This window comes from Acanthochromis polyacanthus, chromosome 20, assembly GCF_021347895.1.
Source record: "Acanthochromis polyacanthus isolate Apoly-LR-REF ecotype Palm Island chromosome 20, KAUST_Apoly_ChrSc, whole genome shotgun sequence".
Lineage (NCBI taxonomy): Eukaryota > Metazoa > Chordata > Actinopteri > Pomacentridae > Acanthochromis > Acanthochromis polyacanthus.
Window position 1 is genome coordinate 20,189,110 of NC_067132.1, and position 20,986 is coordinate 20,210,095.

Sequence of the window (20,986 nt, forward strand, 5' to 3'; positions counted from 1 at the left end):
TGCAGCTTGATTTCTGCTTGTTTTGTTGCAGATGCTTTTAATTCTCAGCCAATACTCCCCGTACTGTTGCTTGGATTGCAATATTATTTGGTTTTCTTTTCATCAGTTGTCTAAATTTGTTTGTAGTGAGAGTGAAATTTCAAAGCTTCAAAACACTCGTTTTTGAGGACATTTCCCAATTAGAATCTGAATGAAAGGACTTGTATAAGGAAGTTGAATCCAGCAGACTGGTAATTGGGGAATAATACCGTACACACAAACAAAATAACACGGCCCATTCACAGTCTTGTCTTCCAGTGTACCAAAGTGTGTCAAGCTGTCGCCTACTTCTCTGCAACAAGAGCTGCATTTGTTTTTGGTCTGCCTCATAGTTCAGTTATTGTTTTTATGCACAAGAAATATATGCACAAAAAAAGCTACTTTACTATTCCATAGAATAATCTCATTTTACTCATACTGGAATACATTTTTGTCAGCGATTCCTAACCAATCAGAATGAGCAAATTCATTTAGGAAATCAAATTTCATTACCAAATATATATAAAAACCAACAACACACACACTGAAGCAGTCAACAATCCGTTGCAACAACAATCACAGATTTTGAAGAAAAACAATTGAAGCAAATCCAGAGCTTTTAATGACGTTTTTAATGTTTCCAGAAGAAAGGTTTTGTGTTATAGCAAACATCCAGATCAAATAAAGTTCAAAACCAAATCACCCACCGAAAAGCTGCAGGTCCAGAGCTGACAGGATGGTGGTAGTAGAGAGAGCAAGACACTAAGGCACTAAGGATCTAGTGTACATGTATGTAGCCACACTATGGCCTTTAGAAGTGCTGTAAACATGTTTCTTATTTCTATGTTAAACAGAGGCTGTTTGAATTCAAAAACAACAGAAATTAGCTTTTGAGGAAAAAAAATAACATTAGGCAGACTGCTAGGAGATGGCACAGTAAAAAAGAAAGAAAAAGAAGAATGTACATGTAAGTGACTGCAAATCTTAGTCACACTAATACAAAAGGCCCAGTTGAACTTTTGCTGTCATCTCCTTTACACAAAAAGAGCAATGACATGTCAAAATATTGCCAAGGTTTTAATAAGTACCATAAAAAGTACATTAAGGTTATCTTGATTTTCTTCACAGTGTAACAGAACAGATAACTGTTGCAGGGTAAACTGAATAAACACCATCTTGCATAGACAATTAAAGCCGTTCATTACATTTTACTTTTTCCATTTAAATTGCACTGTCTTTGGAGTACGGAGGGGGGATAGTGCTGGTAGAGGGAAAGACTCGGCTCATTTCTAGCTGGGAAACAGCTAGGAAGGAAGACTGCATCCAGTTGTGCAGTATTTTCTTGAAAGACCTGTGGTGACAGTCTGTTAAACTGCAAGTGCTCTTCTGATATCCTGCATCATTCCTTCTTTATTTGAGAAAAACATCAAGCTTCCTCTGGATATTGTCAAACGAGTCCCTTCCCATGTAGTCGGCCTGACCTTGCTCCCATTTCTGCTTCCGTTCTTCTGAGGACATCAGGGGCTGGTGCGCCTGTGCAAGCGGAGAGCTGCTCTCGCCCTGAGAGCAAAGAGAAGAGAACCGCAGGAAAACAGAAAATGAACGGCAGCACAGAACACACCGTTTGCGCTTGTTGCTTTATGAAAGCGTCGAACTTGCCTTTCCAAATTAATGGCCACAGGCAAACACACACGAAAGCTTGGATTTTAGAGGAAGAGTAGCAGTAGCATTAAACCGGGTGCCAACAAATTGTTGTTCAGGGCTAAACTACAAAAACCAAACCATCTTCTCCATACCTGTTCGCTCTCAAAAGTGACCACGTCACTGTACTGGAACTTCATGAGATGAATAAGAAGACAGAAAAGAGTTATACCAATTACACTTAACACTTACATTTAACCGACTATATTTCAATATATACATTTCTGTAATAGCCGTGCAAGCACTACAACGAACAAAATATCTTGTATTTTGCGAGCGTGGTAATCAGGAAACCGTGGTCAGCATGTTGATGATCTGTGAAGTTGGAAGCTGTAAGACGTTTGTTATGCGATACTTTGGAGATGAAGAGAAGCCGTTTTATTATCATTTGCTTGCATACCTAAATCATATAAATTCCTTTACAAGCTAGTCCAGTGAATGCAACACTAAATAAATATTATAAAAAGGGGAAATCAGGCAGAAGGTCTAAGCAAATATGTCTGTTGGAACAGACTGACACAGGTTGTGTGCAGTATAATTAATCAAATATGCCGATTGTTCACCCACCTCTACACATCCGGAGTGGAATGGCTGGTCTCCGTACTGCTTCTGCAGCATGGGCACCACAGCACTGGAGTACAGGATCCACCAGTCCATCAGGAAGGTGGGATGTGACGTGGCCTCCTGCACACTCCCTGAAATCTGCTTGGCTTTGGGGTCAAATGTGTAACTCCATGGCTTGGTCTTCCCCAGGAAATGGACCACCTTGGCATTTCCACCATACCTGAAATCAGGAATTAAAAGAAATGAGGATTAGAATGTAGAGAAGAACCAATCATTTTATCGCGGATGCTTCGTTATGGTTAAATTTATTGAATTATTGTCCATTTTTATGATCATAAATGGACATGTAAAAATAGTAAATTTGAGTCAGCAGTGCAACCCTTGAGCCAGCAGCTCTTTTATGGACGTGTTTTTGTTCTGAAACAAGAAAACATGTTGTTAAGTTATCCTGTGTTTTGAATTGGCTACATAAGAAAATTAATCAATTACCAACTGGAGAGAGTCAGAAGCAACAAAAACTCTGAGAAGCACACTGGCCATGTTTATTTAAGCATCATAACAATCTCCCCTGAAAAACGCTCCAGTTTTGGAGAACTTTAAGCAAGTTGTCAGTGTTTGAAAAAAGCCTTTGGGTGGACGAAACAAAATTCATAAGTCTTTCTGTGTAATCTGAATCAGAAAAATACTGATTCAAGTCTGTTGCAATGTCTGAGGCTGCAGAACAGCCCTTACAGATATGGATGTCTATTTAGCATTGGCAAGCTGCATGTGCACACAAATAAACCTGAATGTCTCCCTCTGGGGTTTGTTTTGTTGTGTGTGCCAGACTAAGCTATTGCTGACAACTAGCAACAACCAGAGACGTGTTTAACAGCCCCGTCGTCCTGATTTGGATGCCAGGAAATGCCAAACTCTAAGAGCTTGTTGATGAGATTTGTTTGTCCGAGTTGTAGAGGCAGAGATGTGATGAGGATAGGAGGGGGAGCTTAAGACCTGGTACACAATGCCCAGTCCTGGAGGCAAACATGAAAGGTCTTTAAATAAAGTACTCTATTTTAGGATTTGCTATCAGCTGTTGGGAGCTCAGGCTGGACATCCAACCCCGGGCTGAGGTCTGCTGAGGGACGCTCCAGCTGAGCTGCTGGAATCTTACGGCTCAACTCACTCGTAACCTGATGTCATGTCACGATGAGGCTACGTGTTCATGTGACCCCGTATCTGCTTACATCCAATACACAAGATTTCCGTCACATTGACTGACTGCTACAATACAACCCCCTAAAAGCTTAAACAGAAAAATACAGCAAAATGCTCAAAACAGACCAATGATTTTGACAATTTCAAATTTATGCTAATGTTTTTTAAAGAAATCATGAACTCTTTAGTAGACACACACACTTACTGCTTGAATGCTGGAAGGTAAGTGTAGATGGCGATGCTGCTGAGGTTGTAAATGAAGGGGAGGTGCTTTGAGATGTCGGCTGTTGACCAGTCGCCGAAGTAGCCATTCAAAACACCTTGGTCTCCGCCTGCAACAGAACCATGCATCAACACGTGATCATTAGGAATCAATAATTATAGAACAGGGGAAGCTAATTCTAGCCAATTTTAACTTAAAGTTACTTTGAAATGTAAAATCTGAAAACTATTTTTTCCCCACAATGATGCCTCTTGTACATCATCTTGTTATCTTTTGGGAAACACCTGTGTCATTTCCAATCAAAAAAAAAAAAAAGCTGGTTCACTTTAAGTCAAAGTTTGCTCGGGGTATGAATAATTTCGGGCTTTAGTGTGTATATACACACACACACACACACACACACACATATATATATCTTTTCACTTATGCAAGAAATGCATCACAAAACAGCAATATTCTTCAATTAGGTGTCAGTCAAGTCTCATATGCCGACGATGATGAGGCTCGTACTTATTCAGATTCCTGCAAGCGATCCCACATTTCCGTTTGGATATCCATTTTCAAAAATATAAATCTGTTTTTCCTTAAATTTGTGTGCGTGAATGGTGTGAGAAACTGCTGTGGTGGTGCAACCGTCAACTTAGCTTACGAAGTGCAGCTTCAACAAAACGCTCAGTCAGGTTTTGTGTCAGCCGAATGACGAGCACCCCTGTGACGACCAGATTAATTGCTGCTTCCGCTCGCATCGGTCTACATTACGGAGCAGTCTGATGAAGATATAAGTGCAGACAAGCAGATACTGAAACGTTCCCACACATTCAGAACACACAACAGGGTTTCCGTCTTTCACCGCTTGTTTTGGATATTTGAACTGAAGCTAACATGTACTAGAACACAGGTGCTGGCTTGCCTCACTGGGATTCCTAATTCATAAAGTATGAAGTAATGCATGTGCAAAGTGTAGATTTATAGTGATGAGAGTGGCTGCACAGAAGGTGAAAGAGACATCATGTACAGAACAGTCTAGTCACATGTGCTTTACCATTGACACCCTACTCCCCCAGTCATTGCAATATATCAAAGATGAGGATGTTCAGATGGATCGGCACCAGTGAGGATCTATTCATCTGACAAAGATTTACTGCCTGCTGTTTGTTCACTGACCTCCGATGCTCTGCAGTTCAAATTTATACTCTGCTTGGCAACACAGGAAGCTTTTCAATAGGCTGCAGTACGTAGCCTGTTAGGAGACAGCAATGCTAGTTTGATTGTTCTACTTTTGTGTTCCATCCTTCACATTCATGTCACTCAGAGCAGCTAAATTATTAAATCCTTCATTTAAACATATAATAAATAGCTGCTGGTGGAGTTGCACATAAAATGCAAGACTGTAAATTATGTTGTCTTCTAACTTCTCCACTAACACAATAAAATATAGACAAATAACCATTTTACACACACTTTTCAAACACAGCTCTGTGTTAAATGCCATTAGGGATCAATCACACTGCACACACACGTATAGTAAGTCATGCGACATACTTGCACTCAGATTCCCATGCATGCACCGTATTTTATGAAATTCATGAAGCAAGTTTTTTTTCAGGTGCAGTAGCAGCACTAACATCAGCAATACCCAGCTCTATTCATGATCAGTCAACAATAAATAATCCAACTAGACACAAGCATTTAAAGTTTTGTCTCGCTCTGTGCTGGTGATGAATATTAACATCGGCCTTTAGGTTCACGCTCATTTTAAAGTTTGCACTTAAGTTGCCTCACTTCCTCAGGGTTCAACTGGAGGGCTGGACAGCCACTCAGCCTCATTCAGAGCCTTTCTCATGGCAGTGACTTACATAAACATAGAACTGGACACTGTTTGGGCTGCAAGGATACATTTGGTGTCATGTACACCACTTATACTTAAAGTATATATCTGAATAGAACCTTATCATAACCTTTTTTTCATTTGACATCTCTTCTGTCACATCATCAAATCTGCAACTGACCTGCTATTACACTGAAGCTAAGCAAAAGCACAACACAAGCTCACCGACTACCGACACTGGGTTGTTTCATTTCCTAGTCATATAGTAAGTTACTGAACTGACTCTGGGTCAAGATGAGATGTTGGTTGTTAACAAAACTTTCACATATGGCTCCTAAAAAGAACAGAACTGTAAAGTCTGTGAAACCGCAGACTGCTGCAGTTTAAAATAACACACATAGCTGCTGTTTGTCCGAACCCTCAACCTCCTCTGGGGATTTCAAAACTTAATATGGGGCTGAGTGTCTTCATTTTGCGGGGATGAGCAGAGCTCAGCAAGAATGTGCATCGAACTCTGCCAGTTTGTTTTGGCAGCAGACAGCACTGAAGCCTCAGATGCAGAGATACAGAGCCTCTGGGTCCAACCACTTACTTTCTTTCCTCAGCTATTTTTCAGTATCATCCGAGATCTGCACAGACACGAAGACCTGCACAAATATATCATGTATTCCATGTAGCAGAGTGGACCTGAAATGCTAAAGGTCAGAGCAACATCAACTCATGCCCCAGCGCACATGAAAAGACCATCCATGGCTATAAATAAGACAGCTTTAACCATTAGCATGCCAGACACAGACACTAGCATCACACTAAAACACTGGATAAAAAAAAAAAAAAAAAAATCTAAAATGACATTGAGGAATCAATTACTATTAACTAAGAAAGGAAGTCTTTCTTGGAAAAAAAAATGAGACAATAGTGTCTTTTGTACGGTGTTGTGGTTGTGATGTTCAAACTGTTACCAACAAACGCTTGTGACAGCCAGAATGAGTTGGCACTTGAAAGCACCGTCCCATAATAAGCAACCTAATTGGTTTTTCCAATGAACTCCCCCTGATGGAATCTCTTTCACAGTATCACAAGGGAAAAGGCTTGTCATTTAACGATAAAGACATTCAGTGGCACTAACAAGCCTAACCATAAATTGCATCTTGTTTTGCTTACTCCACAACCGTTTCCTTTGTTTACTGACATTTTGAGGCCATTACACCATTAAGAAACTGTGATTTAGTTAAAGTCTCTCCAGTACTTCAGCAGGACGGATGCATCATGTGGAAATCTAACTGCGAATATTTTTTGTTTCTTGGTGTCAGTAGATGCAAGGTGATCACACACGAATTATGCTCCATTCCATGTACTTCAGAAGTGGGAGGTCAGGCCTTGATATCGTGTCCTTCTTGATGAAAACATTGGGTTTGCTTTGTTGATTTTCTTGTCAACAGACATGTTTTTCATGAATTTGCTTCAGGATAAATAAAATCTTATCATGCATAGTTCACTTAATTAAAGAAACAAAGAGCAAAAAAAAAAAGTTGCAAAATGTACGTTGTCAAACATTTTAAATATTAAACTTAGTTCAGAAGCTGTACTTGCGTATTGTTTAGTGTGTACGCTGCTATTTTGGGGCGAATGCGGAAGTTGAAAATGAGCAACTCTACTCAAGTTACTAAGTAGGAAATCTGACTTCTGGTCTGTCCGTCAGTCTGCTCCAGGGCAGCTGTGGCTACAAATGTAGCTTACCACCACCAGAGTGAGAATGTGTGAGTGAATGAATAATGGATCCCTTGTGAAGCGCTTTGAGAGGCCAAAAAAGCACTATATAAATCTAATCCATTATTATTATTCTCTTTGATTTTTCCCAGTTGAAGGTTAGAAATTCCAAGTTACCAGTTGCCACTGAATGCACCATTAGTTTAAGTGTACAAACAGGTGTGAAACTGAATTTTTAAAAACCCCAAGAAAGAAAAGACAGTAATTGGATCTTAAGTTAAGTGTATTTTGTAGCATATATGTTGGTCAAGAAGTAATAAGAAAGTGCATTGCAGAAATACCAAAGACATACATGAAACTTTGTCATCTTTACAAAGACTGGCAACAAGAGAAGACTTCAAGTTTATTTTGATACTTGTATATATGGTATCCTCTTTGAAATCATTTAACAAACCATAGCCAATATAAAGCAAATCCTCTACTTTAAGTGCGTTGACTCTTGAAAGAGAAGATGTAGACCTTTAAGTAAGGGTTAACAGAAGCAGGACATCGTCAAATGAGACCACAGAGTAATTTAAAATACATCAAAACATGTAATAATTACTGTGTCTGAGTTATCAGATGGCACATTCTTAAATTTACTCATAGGTGGAAGCTGCCAGCTGAATGCTCACTCAACATAGCATTGCATAAGAGTTCTTTGCCATTTCAGAAAGCATGTGAAGTTCGACTGAGGTGATGCAACTGTTTATTTTAGCAAGTCCAAGTGCTTCAAATCACAGTTTACCATGAATGAACACTGTCATGGTGCACCATTTACTGGATACCAAAGTGTCAGGATTTCAGGTGTTTTATGGCATGTTCAAAAAACATTTCTTTTTTTGGAAAGCAAAGGTGGTAAACCTGCAGTACGCAGGCATGTTCCAAAGATCTTTTCAGCCCCCGATTTGAGAAGAGCTATTCACTAAACCTGATATGGAGCCAAGGCTACGACCACAATTCAGCTACAGTACAGTTCACAGAGAAGAGCTGCTGAATGTCAACCAGTGCTCTGTGCAAAACAGGGCCTCTCAAATTTAACCTCCACCCCACCCCAGCGAGCCCCTGAGAATAACTCAGCAGAGGTAGAGAGTCTCTGACGGGACAGGAGGGCCTTGTGTCTGGGTACGAGGCTTGATAAAGGACCTACTTATAGCAAATGTTAAACAGGCTTAGTTTAGCATCATGATACCAAGAACTTAATGTTACTCAATTGAGGTCAAAGCCTACATTTTTGAGCATGACTGATGGCAATGAAATGTGAAAAATGTATTCTTAGGGAAGCTTAAATGACACAGCATGTAGAAATAGGTTCACCTCGACTGGTTGAGGCAGACAGCTGCCCTGCCTGAGCCTGGTTCTGTCGGAGGTTTCCTTCTGTTTAAAGGGAGTTTTTTCTTTCCACTGTGACAGTGCTTTCTTAATGTGAATCTTTGGATTTTTTTGACATTGACTCTATAGTATAATATTATAAAATATTTAATGTTAATGATAATGTTGAGTTGGAAAAAAAAGCTAAACCCTGCAAGCCTACGTTAGCTTAGCGTAAAAATCTGCAAACTGAGGGCAGGCCTCTAGTGTCGCTCTGTCCAAAGGTAGAAAAATACGCATGAAGGCGAATCCCCAACTCTCTCAGATGAACACATCAAATGCTGTTTGCTGCCGTTTAGTCTGTACAAGTCATTTTTGAATTTAAGGATCATGAATACGAGTTATAGTTATATGCCGTCACTTATCTTTATTCTAACTTGCTGCAACAAGTGACTTGAGTGCATCTGAAAAAACTGAAATAGTCCTTTATGTAAACTAAGGCTACAAATAATGATCACATAACTATTAATGTAACTATTTAGTACTTTAAATAAAGGCCAGGTTTGTCAAATTGCTTCAAATGACTGACTTTGTCCAAACAACAGTCCAAAACCCAACGATATTTAATTTTCAATGTCATTACAGAGGAAAGCAACATATCTTATAATTTAGAAACTATAATGGCAAATGCGCAACATTTTGTTTGATGAGTGATCAAAAAATAATCCTCTCCTGGATAAATCCACTTCACATTTCAGCACAAAACAAGTCAGAAATATAGAAAAGGAAAAACGGATCCCCTGTCTTACCGTCAAAGCTGCCGTGTTCTGTACAATACTGAAGCAGTTTGCCGTAAGTCTCCATGGAAGGACAGTAAACAAACACACCGGAGTTGAAGCAGTCGGGCCAGCCAGGGTCTGGAGCAGCTGACAACTCTTCTCTGTCAAACAGTTCATCTATATTTGAAAGCACCTAGAGTCCAGACACAAACAAATCCAGACAGACATGGTTGTAGGGAACTATCATGTGCAGCATCTTGAAGTTGTTCTGTGAAAGTAAAATGTTCTGTTAGTCTCACCAGAGTGTCTGCATCCATGAAAACACACTTGGAGTATTGTGTGAGGGTCCAGCAGTGGAGCTTGGTGAACGTGACGCCCAGGTCAGGCCTCTTCATCATGGCCAGATGTGCCGTGTCGCCGCTGTCCAACACATCCACCACCCTCACCTCGTCGTAGAGCTTCTTCAGGACCGACCTGTTGAGTTACAACACCACGAAATGAATCGCCATCAACTATCCAGGTGGAAAACAAGAGCTGATAGGAATGCTAACGGGTGCAAATGTTCAGAAATGTTGTGCCGCTGGTTGCATGGGAGGTTTGTTTCTTACTGGCAGGGCTCAGACACTTGTGGACCGATGAGCGCCACCAACTTCTTGGAAGTATTGTGGTTACGGAGGGACTTGCCCAGAACCATGGCGCCCCGAGCATAGCTGTCATTGGTAGCCAACGTCACAAAGGCCTGATCTGGAAAGAGATAAAAAAATAAGAATTAAAATCAAAGTACACATTGGGCCATTTTCTATACTATGGTTTTGAAGAGGCAAGCAACCAAGAGAAAGGATCAAATGTCGACATGTTCGAAACTCTGCACTCTAGAAAGAAAATTGTAAATTATTTAAAGATTGTCTAATTTTGTCAACGAGTCTTATTCTTCATTTATGATTTTCTCTGTCTGTTATTTCACTTGAACTGATTTGAACTCACTGAATAAGTACAGCATACACAATAAGTCAATGACGGTAACACTAAGTGCAAAGCTGGATTCAAAATGTTAAGTTTATCCAGAAACACTTGTTTTTTTTCCAATGTATAACACCATCGGTGCTTCAAAAAGCTGAAAAACCTTCTACTATTTTACTCCGGTGTAACTGCGTCTGATACGTCTTGACATCACCTCACACTGAAGTTTGGACGGTCATCTGCAGGAATATGAAACACCACCAAACAACAACATGAGCCAAGTATTCGAGCAACAGCCTTTTGCCCCTCGGGTAATGGAAGAAGTGCTTCTGTGTGGATTCTATGAAGCCTGAATGTTCCACAACTTCGAAAACAACGGTCATTTCAAATGCTCAAAAGCAAGCCGTGGAAGATTTTTTGCTTGTTGCAAGAAAAATAAGACCTCAGTGCCCAGTAAAAGATTATATGTCTCGTTAGGGTGAATTTTATTTGCAGTGCAGTGCCTATGTTGTACCACCACCTCAAACTGCTGGGAGGGAAAATCTGTCAGCTACCTGCCAAGTCATGGGTGAAAACAATGACTCGCCTGTGAGAGGACATATAAATTGAGATGATGAAATTGGCACGGCAGCTGGGATGGATGTGTGACTGAGCCAGCATGAATTCTACCTGGATTATACCCCCTGATACCATGCAGCCAGTAATGGGCAGCAGGTCGGAGGATGCATAAAGTGCTAATGGGGGCTTGCAGCATTTTTCCCCTCTCTCTGTAACTCTGGGTCAGTCCTAGAACAATGCCTCCCATTACCAAGGCTTGCCAGGAAAACTCGTTCTGTCTCAGTGCCGGCTCAGCGCCACACCTCCTGCCTCTCACGCCCCCTTTGCAATTGGTACATCCTGTGCTGCAGTGCCCAGGCATAACATGAAACACATGATTAATAAAGTTATGAAGGAAAAGATGGAAATCAGTTCAGCCACAGCCCAGATTTGAGTGAATTTGCAGCGTGTGCTTCCATTTTGACTGAGGTTTCAAGAAAGTTGTTAAGAAAAACTCACATAAAGGGACCAGAAAACTGTAAAATAATGTCATTTTTACTTAATTCATGACATGTTGCTTGAAGATGAGAGAGTGTGGCTACTTCAGAGTTGAAAAAAGTACAAAACATATATTTAATTCTTTATAAACAAGAATATACAGACTTAATAGACGTTTGCTCAATTTTCTTTATATGTCAATGGAGAGAAGCATGCAGCCCATAATGTAGAATAGTTATTTTAACATAATTTAAATTTTAGAATATCTCAATAAGACATTTTTTTGTGCAAATACATCAAAAACAAACTGACATTTTCTCGATGTTAGCTTGATAATTACAGATTAAACATTTTTGAAACTCTCCACAAAGTAGAGTCCGACAGGAAACAAAAGCTAGCGAAAACGGTTCCAAGTGTTAAAATAAAAGAGTTACTTACCAGCCATGACTGAGGAAATAAGTCGAAGCTACGTTGTAGCCCGGACTTGAAGACAGCAGCTCTGCGTGGAGGAAAGGACAGCCTAAATATACAGAGGTGGATTTATACCAGAATGACGGTAGCCAGGCGCTGCGTCATGTGACGGTCCGTCCACACACCCACCTGCTGCCGACATGAGCCTCCACACCCCCGAGCTGGTTCATGGAGTTCATGTAGAAGCTTACACTGAGGTACATCAACATTTCATACTTGTAAACACACTTTTTTATTTGTTTTTATATTGTTTACAAGCGAGGAAAAGTGCAAAAATTCAGGTTCAGCGCTTGTTTTCCGTCCCCAGGGGCTCACTCTCCCTCCTTGACCTTTCCAACATGGAGCTCCCAGACCTGGTGTCATCTTCACTGATGGTGACAATGGAGGGACCAGGATGACAGGCTGCAGTAATGAGACACTCTGCTCAAGAACACGGTGTTCCTTATTATAATAAACTGTTGGCATTTGGACGCCATCTCGTGGAGTAAACAGCCCACAGCAGGACAAACGGCAGTAGCAGTGGAGGTCGGGGGTCCTGCTGTGTTACACAACAGTGGATTATTTTAAGTAGTCTGAGGAGAGCTCTTGAAGTTCATCCTCAGATCAAGTGGCGCTTTTACAGATAAGTCTAATAGTGAGGAAGGCGTGAACTGTGCTTGCATTTAAAGGGAGACAGTGCAGGTGAGCTGGATTATAAATTTACCAAATGAAACTGCCCCATTTATTTACTTACAATAATCCAGTTATCTTTTTTTCTTATACGTGTTCTCAAATTCCATTCTTGAATATTGAAATTGTATATCTAAAAATGCCCTATTTTGCATGCATTTATTATAAAACCAGCTTCACAATTTTGCTTCATTTGCTGGCATATTGGAAAGGTTTTAACAGAATGGATAATGGCTTTTATCATTCTATAAATCAGGAAATGCTTCAACAGCCACAAACAATGTCAGTTTTTGCTATGTTGTAAGGGATATAATGACTCTGCTATATCACTATAGCAGCAGAGATCAAAGGTCCTACTGTATTACACTCAACAAAAATATAAACGCTACACTTTTGTTACTTTTTGTTTTTGCTCCCATTTTTTATGAGATGAACTCAAAGATCTAAAACTTTTTCCACATACACAATATCACCATTTCTCTCAAATACTGTTCACAAATCTGTCTAAATCTATGATAGCGAGCACTTCTCCTTTGCTGAGATAATCCATCCCACCTCACAGGTGTGTCATATCAAGATGCTGATTAGACACCATGATTAGTGCACAGGTGTGCCTTAGACTGCCCACAATAAAAGCTTCCAAGAATTGTGTACAGATCCTTGCAACATTGGGCTGTGCATTATCCTGCTGCAACATGAGGTGATGTTCTTGGATGTATGGCACAACAATGGGCCTCAGGATTTCATCACGGTATCTCTGTGCATTCAAAATGCCATCAATAAAATGTATTTTATTGTGGGCAGTCTAAGGCACACCTGTGCACTAATCATGGTGTCTAATCAGCATCTTGATATGAAACACCTGTGAAATGGGATGGATTATCTCAGCAAAGGAGAAGTGCTCACTATCACAGATATTTGAGAGAAATGGTGATATTGTGTATGTGGAAAAATTTTTTAGATCTTTGAGTTCATCTCATAAAAAATGGGAACAAAAGCAAAAGTGTTGTGTTTATAGTTTTTGTTGAGGGTACATGACAGTGAATCTTTTTAAGTGTCTGTGTTAATTCTCAGATCAAGTGAAGTTGTGCTTTAACAGATATTTCTAATGGTGAGGAGGGCTAAGTAGGAAATCTGATTTTAACTAATGAAACTTCCCCCATTTGATTACTTTAAATAAGCCAGTTATTTTCTTGTATGATTATATAGTCATAATTTAGTTTCCTTCTAAAGGTTTCTTATCTTTCTGTGTTCATGTTTAAATATACAAATGAGGTATTATATATCTAAAAGTGCTCCAGTTTGCGTCTAGATTCAAATTTCTTGTTTTATTTCTTCACACAGTCAAGCCAAAGACCTTTACAGAGGGGAAAATAGATGTCATCACCCTTTGAAATACTTCAACAACATGAAAAAGCATTCATTTTTGCCATAGTAGTGCATTTTGAGATGAGTATAGCAGTGAGGACATTCTGAACTGTTACTTACGTGTAAGTAGAAAGTAAAATTGGCTAACAGGTATCATCATAAAACTTCCCCAGCTGATCGCTTCCAATAAGCCATGCATTAATGTTCAGAAATGACAACATTTAATGTAGCCAGCTTCTAAAGGTTGTTTCTTTGTGTTAGAGTCAAAGGTTTTTACAGAAGGGGTCATCGATTTTATCACCCCATAAATCCAAAAAACTGTCACAAAAAACACAAAAGTACAGTAATTTAAATCAGGCTGTGGCTCATCCAAAAAGAAACCCCAAAGTGAAAAAGTTTACAATTTAGAGAGGAATAAAAATGGAAGGTTTGCTGCATGCATTTGCCACTGAAATGGACATTTCTGGCTCAGAATATGAGAAATGCATAATATGAAGTGTAGAAAGATAAACGGCTAAATGTGTATTTTGGATGCTTTCTTTCCATTAGGTTGACAGAATTCCAAAATTGGCCAGAACACAAAAAATACAAACAGACATGGCTTTGTCTTAAATCAGAATGAGGCTATAAGTGACTGGACTTTAAATGCCTGCATATGGGTGACATAAGTTGTCTAAATATCGAGAAAAATGTCAAATCGTTTGTGACAATTTTCAAAAAGCAATGCTTCTTGTTTACCTTTCTACCTTCTACCCCAGAAATGTGTGTCCAAGTGCAGCAAATAATTTCCTGCTGATCTTAGGCTTCTTTATTTTCTCTGCTCGGGCAGATGCTTGGCAGAGTGGAGATGCTGCCAAGGAGTGCTCCGTGTTTGTCACATGCTGTGCTGCTGGAACGACACCCCCACCCACCCGACCTCCACTGCTGGAACAGTGCCACCTGAACAAGACGGATCACCAGGATCCAAAAGGCGGCCGATACAGTAAACGAGTGGATCCTTTTGTTTCTCAAACCTTTGTTTTGTTGGTAAGAACTACTCGAGGAAGCACACTGGATTGTTTTCATGCTTAAATTCCCGTGGCACGCTATGTTTCCTTAAAGGAAATTATTCCTATAATTGCAAAAAAGCAAGTTTTCTGATCCATTAGTGACGGGCTGTAAAGTGTAAGCATTATTTTACTCACTGTAGCCTGTTTTGTTGTATATTTTCATACAAATGGCACATTCTCAGTATCCCAGACGCTATATTATCATATACACATAAAAAATTGATTCAGCATGTGGGGATGGATCATTGATTTTATTGTTTGCACTCATCTTGACATTCTGTCAAGCACAGTGAGGAAACATGGCGGGTGGTGCCCGTATCCATGGATACGGGCAGGAGATGGCTGAGAGGTTGGAGGGGCTGGGGGCTGGTACAGAGGAGCTGAGTTGGCAGGGGTCCTGGCAGTTCCGCTTTTTAATAGAGGTTCTTCTGCACGTGGGCGGCGATGTACTTGACGGCCAGCATGGTCTCCTCGCATGTGGGCTTGATCTGAGACTCGGGCAGCAGGAAGCCATAACGACCAGTGTCACGCAACTCGAAGGTGAAGGAATATTTCACTCCCAGGTCGTAGGACCAGTCATCAGAACCTCCAGCAGCAAGGTCTAAGGGAGATAAGGAGAGGGGGATTAATCAGAGGGAGCTATGCTGATGGTCTGGGACAGTCTGGACAAGGTTTCATATGAATAGTGCTTTAGGGGGGTGCTAAGAAAAAAAAGTCCTTTCCTTGAGATAGCTGCTTCTGATTGCCTTTTGGGGCCACATCTCTCAATGGAGATTTGTGCATCGTGAACACATCATAATGCATAACATTAGAGGGAGAAATAGACTTTCACTGAGCTCTTCCAATACAGCTGCTGCACTTACAGATAGTTGCAGCACCGGGTCCACTGGTGTAGCGGGTGCCATACAGACTACGCAGAGCAGAGGAGGCTCCCTCGGCAATGCTCATCTACAATACAAAGAAAAAGACGTGTTAAAGGACGAATTCACTGAGTTCTGACCACAATAAGTCCAGGTGTATTCATATTAATCAGTGAATTTGTTGATACAACTTCAAGAGAGTCTCATTTAGTCATTTCAGAAAAAAATAAATAAAACAGTGTGTCAAACTGAGCAGTGGAGTGTTTTATAGCTCATAAATCCATAGTTTTGATTTATAAATGTAAAATTTAGTTAGGCACAACCACAGAGAAACAACTATTATTATGCAACTGTTATCAAGAATTGTAAGTATGTGTTTTTTTTCCCCTCTGCCGCATCCACCATCTGTTGCACTACTTCAAACCAAACATTTTTACCAATATTACAGAAAACAGTAATAGCTGCAGCGAGCTGCAAGCGGAAATGAAACCCTTGCACAACCCCCTTGGAGAAATGCACGAGCAGGAAATGATATTTCTGGATGGACAGATGAGTTATGACAGATCCCTGGAGTTCTTTTGTTCTGCAAAGTGTCAGAAGAGAGCCTAAATTACAAGTGAGTAATAGGGAGGCAGAGATGTGTGATCTGCCTCCGTTAGTGTGATAGCTGGAACAGGGGTGTGAGTGTTAACTGTGCAACCCTCGGACACCCCGGTGAGAGGTAAAAGAGCCATGAGAATGAGACATGTGAGCGGGGAGTAAATGATTTGCAGCAGCTAAGTGTGGCTCTTAGATAAGAGTCGCACTGTAATGGGACTGGGCTGAATTCTTGCTTAAGCTTTTGGAAACAGTTTTTGAGATATTGAGATAGGTTTCTGTTATATTCATGTTTATAGGGTCTCTTTGTTCCAAAAAAATGGATTTACTTCAACATGAGTTGCATGAGCTTTACTTTTAAAGCTCCACACTGAGCCTCTAATGAATATAATTCCTGCATAAATGCAACATAATTGGAAATTCATTGAGCAGACTGGTGATTTTAGAAACTGCAGTCAATGTAATCTATAGAATAAGACGACTATGGCCTTTAATGCATGTCTATTAAATATTATTTGAAGAGTCAGACTGATTTGAAATTTAACATATCAGTGTCTGACACAGTAAATCTACATATCTTATTTCCACTGCTTACATGTACATTTCCAGTAAGACTCTATAGCACTGCAGCACATTCATGATGCATCTGACACTGCATTGATGTATCATTATCCGTTCATTGTGACTAAGCCGACGCATCCTGATTCAACAGCATGTACTGTACAGTAAGCCACTGATTAGACATGGTGTCGACTGACCAGCTCGTTGTGGTGTGCGGACAGATTGTAGGTGTAGGAGTAGGGGAAGAGCAGCAGCTGAGAGTAGGAGTGGATGGTGAGGTAGGCCTTGATGACAGACTTGTTCTGGCGGATGAAGTTGGCCACATTCTTGACCTCAATCTCAGACTCAGGTGAGGCTCCACAGTAGGTCTCGCTGCAGGGGTTTCTGGAGGCTCCCACGGCTGCAGTGGCATTGTGGAGAAGCATGAACGATACATACACTGTGACCATATTCAATAGTTTTACACAAGTTCAATTGTGATGATGATCATGAGGAGTTTTGGCTTGAGGCTGCAAATTTAGACAGACAGCATGAGATACAGAATGGAGGTGGGGAGTTTAATGGGGTCAGTTTTTAGAAGATTGGGTAGCTCTAATTACACATACCAACTTGCATTTTTGGACTAAAAAGTCAGAATATCTCAGCCTCTGCTGCACAGATTTCAATATATGTTTTTAATCTTCGACTTACAAGTGGCCAGTCTTTACAGAAATGCAATATTAAAGTGTTGCATTGCCATTTTAAGATCTGACATATAACTGCATATGTTGAACTTACTGCACCAGCCAGCGTCGAAGTTCCTGTTGGGATCGGTTCCAACGCAGCTGGATCCAGAGTTCCTGGAGCGGGTCTTTCTCCACATCCTGTTCTAAAGTTCCCAAGTGGACAATATGCACAAGGCAGATGTGCTTTATAGAAAATCAACACATACTTTAAAATAAACACCGCGTTTCTTCTTTTACATCTAAAAAAACAATTCAAACGACTTGTTCCCAGCACTTAAATTAAATGCACAATTGAAAGATGAAAAGTCTAATGTACTGATTTAGATTGCTAACATTATTTTGATGAGTTGGGTTGATATAATAACGTTGCATCAACTTAACATTATCTGTAATTTAAACTCAAATTTCTGCATTTCTTGACTTAAAACTAAATTCAAACCAAAGCAACTTCATGATATTGGCTTGCTAACTTGTGTTTTTCATCTTGAGTTCAGGTTTTCAAGTTTCCTTCCGTCTCTTAACATGCCTGGACAATTTCAGATGGTTAAGACCTATAAATACGTAAACATACCGTTGACTTTTGAACTAACTGTAGCTTGCCGTTCCAGTATACTGTAGTTTCAGTTGAAGTTAAATGGTTGTATTTGAAGTTAACCCAACTCTGTTAATTTTTTTGTGGAGACTAAATGTTTTGTTTTAGATAACATTAAGTCGACTAGAATTGGTGACAACATACGCTTGTGTGGGTGTAGTGGTAGCCATCAACGTTGAAGAGGGGCAGAACAAAGACATCCATCTGGTCGAGCAGGCTGGTCATCTGAGCGTCTGAGCCGTAGGTGGTCAGGGCCTGAGGAACATGGCAAAGAAAAGTCAATGGAGGCTTCTCTGTGAATGCTTGTCATACAATACAAGTGTCCTTCTTACCTCATTGACAAACCACTGGCAGAAAGCAGGAGAGATCCACTCTCTGGCGTGGATACCACAGTCCAGGAAGATAGCAGGCTTTTGGGAGCTGGTCTTTTTACCAAGCTGTGATTTGAAAGGTACAACATTTGTGAGATGCAATTGCACTATGAGTTTAAAACATAACTAAAATTCTTCATTCATATTTAGATGACCGGTAAGTCTGAAACACCTTGAGGAGAGTCATGGTGCGTCCCTCATAGGTCCTTCCAATCGACTGCGTGCTGACCAGATTAGCGCTGGAGGAGGCAATGGAGTTAATCCAAGACTCGATCTGAAATCAGAAGGAAGGATTACATAAAAACTGAAAATAACTGTGCAGTCAGGATTTAGAATGAGACTGATGATGTTTTTGACTCTTACCACGCTCCAGGTGTTGTACTTGGTGTAGCTGTGGGCTCTGGGAGAAGGTCCGGTGTCAGCCTGACCATCAACAGCACCCTGGACGTCCTCGATAAGAACCCTGAGAGGTGTGATTGTTTAAAAGATGTCAGAGGATAATATAAAAAAGAAATTCTGTTGATCAAATTCTAAATCAGATGCATGTTTTTAACTGTATTTGTCTGGTGACCTACTCGTGCTCCATCTCGCTCTGCTGCAGCATGGTGTACACCAAATCGAGATACATGGCAGGCACACGGATGTCCACATTAATGCCGGCAGTCACCTGCTCAGCGCTCTCGGGGGTCCAGAAGTCGACCTGCAGATGGCGCCAGAGTCAAACACTTGAGGTTTGAGACGTTCAGCTAGGAATTCACTAGAAGACGTATCAGCACCTCATCTGGCAAACTGTGATAATCTCAAAGTGAACTGATGAGTGTGAGATGAGAAGTGCATGGATAAATATGAAAAATTTAGGAATTCATGAAAGGAAAAGGTGCAGTTAGAAAACCGAATACGTCAAAGCTAATAGGTACCTCAATGCTCTGAGCCAGGTCCTTAATAAGGGTCACATGTTCATCAAGAACAGGCTTCACACGGAAGACTTTCTCGCTGTTAAAATAAAGGGAGGGATACCTTAAATACAGTACAAACACTCTGGTGCTACTTGGCAATCTCTTTACTACACAGTGATACTTTTTTGTCTGAGACACAGACATATAGAAAATGCAAACTGCTTGGCCTTTAACCCTGTAAAACCCAAATATAGAAAAAAATGAGCAGAGTCTAAAGAAAAGTTTGCAGGTTGTGTGAATTTATGACCTGATGGCAGCCCCCCCTTAACACATTTACCATCCAATAGCATTGCAGGCTTAAACAATACGACCCCTTGGCTATGTAAATTTGATTTTTAAAGAAAAAAACAGTTGCTGATTTTCTTTTTTAGGATAGCAAAAATTGCTGTTGTATTTTTGCAACAGTGAGCCTTAATAGGAGTGAAATGTGTGTTGTGGTATTCAGTGATATTTAGTATCTTTACACATCCACAAGTCTTCAAACCACCTTGCTGCAACATTTTAACACTATCATGTCATAATATTAATAATTATTAAAATTTTAACATTCTAATTTCCTCTGCCAGCAGCATTCTTTGTACATCTTCAAGCGAAATGCATCTGAACATGTGCTTCTCAGCTTGAATGCAGCAAATTGGATCAGGACTTTAGTACGCACCTTAATTCTCAGCCTTTGAGCAAACGGACTAATGTTTCAACGCTAGTGTGTCTTCATCGTAGTCTTGTGAATTAAGCTGTGTGCTCCAGCCACTGTTTAATATGCTAAATTCCACTTTTGAGCAGGAGCTCGGAGGGATGAGTCAGTTTAGCAACAGTGTGCAATACTGCTGAAGTCATTTTAACTGAGAACTAATAAAAAATGCACTTTTTCAGAAACACAACAACTTCTTGTGTTAACAGATGCTCCACCGATGGATACTTAAAACTGATGTGAGGATTACGACATTGGATTAGAATACTGACTTACAGTACTCTCATGGTTCATTAGTGAACTTTGGCTACATTCCCCACTATGTTATATCATCTGTCCGTCAAAAAGCAAAGTCTTGATGAGCACTGCAATTTTTTACATTTTAAGTCACTGTGCTATCTGTTATTCAGAGGAAAACAATGTTTTCTGCTTTAAAAAAATTGTAAATTTACCCCTCGAAGCGAGTGTTGTCAGCCAAGGCAATAGCCACCAATCCGAAAAACAGGAGGACCTTCATGTTGACAGTGAGGGTCACATCACCTGTGGACAGAACTTATAACCAGCAGTGTCCCACCCATCCACCAATCCCAATCTTTGCTACGTGGACTCTACATGATGCAGAGCTAATGATTAATGCTCAGGGAAACGCTGAGCCAAGGTCATTTGATTTTGATTCCTAAAAGCTAATCTTAGAGCCTAAATCAGTTGTTA

General features: G+C 40.3%; 2 protein-coding genes across 3 annotated transcripts; both read right to left on the reverse strand.

Moving 5' to 3' along the window:
* Positions 1 to 629: 629 nt before the first annotated feature.
* On the reverse strand, positions 630 to 12,089 carry gyg1b (glycogenin 1b). Of its 2 annotated transcripts, XM_022211499.2 has the most exons (9): positions 11,966 to 12,089; positions 11,804 to 11,864; positions 9,979 to 10,114; positions 9,670 to 9,844; positions 9,401 to 9,563; positions 3,686 to 3,812; positions 2,287 to 2,503; positions 1,815 to 1,853; positions 630 to 1,578 (listed from the first exon to the last, which is right to left on the reverse strand). In XM_022211499.2, the coding sequence occupies exons 2-9, from the start codon at positions 11,808 to 11,810 to the stop codon at positions 1,429 to 1,431; spliced, it is 1,014 nt and encodes a 337-aa protein (XP_022067191.1). In that variant the 5' UTR covers positions 11,811 to 11,864; positions 11,966 to 12,089; the 3' UTR covers positions 630 to 1,428. The 2 variants fall into 2 exon arrangements, with proteins under 2 accessions (XP_022067191.1, XP_022067192.1); XM_022211500.2 differs by lacking the exons at positions 1,815 to 1,853; positions 11,966 to 12,089 and having other exon boundaries at positions 11,804 to 11,940.
* Positions 12,090 to 15,154: 3,065 nt separating this feature from the next.
* On the reverse strand, positions 15,155 to 20,850 carry cpb1 (carboxypeptidase B1 (tissue)). The gene is made up of 11 exons (XM_022211497.2): positions 20,728 to 20,850; positions 19,546 to 19,621; positions 19,204 to 19,328; positions 18,992 to 19,091; positions 18,801 to 18,902; positions 18,590 to 18,694; positions 18,402 to 18,512; positions 17,718 to 17,808; positions 17,138 to 17,340; positions 15,786 to 15,870; positions 15,155 to 15,523 (listed from the first exon to the last, which is right to left on the reverse strand). The coding sequence occupies exons 1-11, from the start codon at positions 20,790 to 20,792 to the stop codon at positions 15,336 to 15,338; spliced, it is 1,251 nt and encodes a 416-aa protein (XP_022067189.2). The 5' UTR covers positions 20,793 to 20,850; the 3' UTR covers positions 15,155 to 15,335.
* Between the last annotated feature and the right edge of the window lie 136 nt (positions 20,851 to 20,986).

Coding starts and splice junctions, on each gene's coding strand:
- gyg1b (XM_022211499.2), bottom strand. Junction 9,845..9,978: donor CAAGTGTCTGAGCCCTGCCA/GTAAGAAACAAA, acceptor GTAACTCAACAG/GTCGGTCCTGAAGAAGCTCT. Junction 1,854..2,286: donor TCCACTCCGGATGTGTAGAG/GTGGGTGAACAA, acceptor CATCTCATGAAG/TTCCAGTACAGTGACGTGGT.
- cpb1 (XM_022211497.2), bottom strand. CDS start 20,792: ATGAAGGTCCTCCTGTTTTTCGGATTGGTGGCTATTGCCTTGGCTGAC. Junction 18,903..18,991: donor AGTACAACACCTGGAGCGTG/GTAAGAGTCAAA, acceptor TTCTGATTTCAG/ATCGAGTCTTGGATTAACTC. Junction 15,524..15,785: donor ACCCGGTGCTGCAACTATCT/GTAAGTGCAGCA, acceptor TATCTCCCTTAG/ACCTTGCTGCTGGAGGTTCT.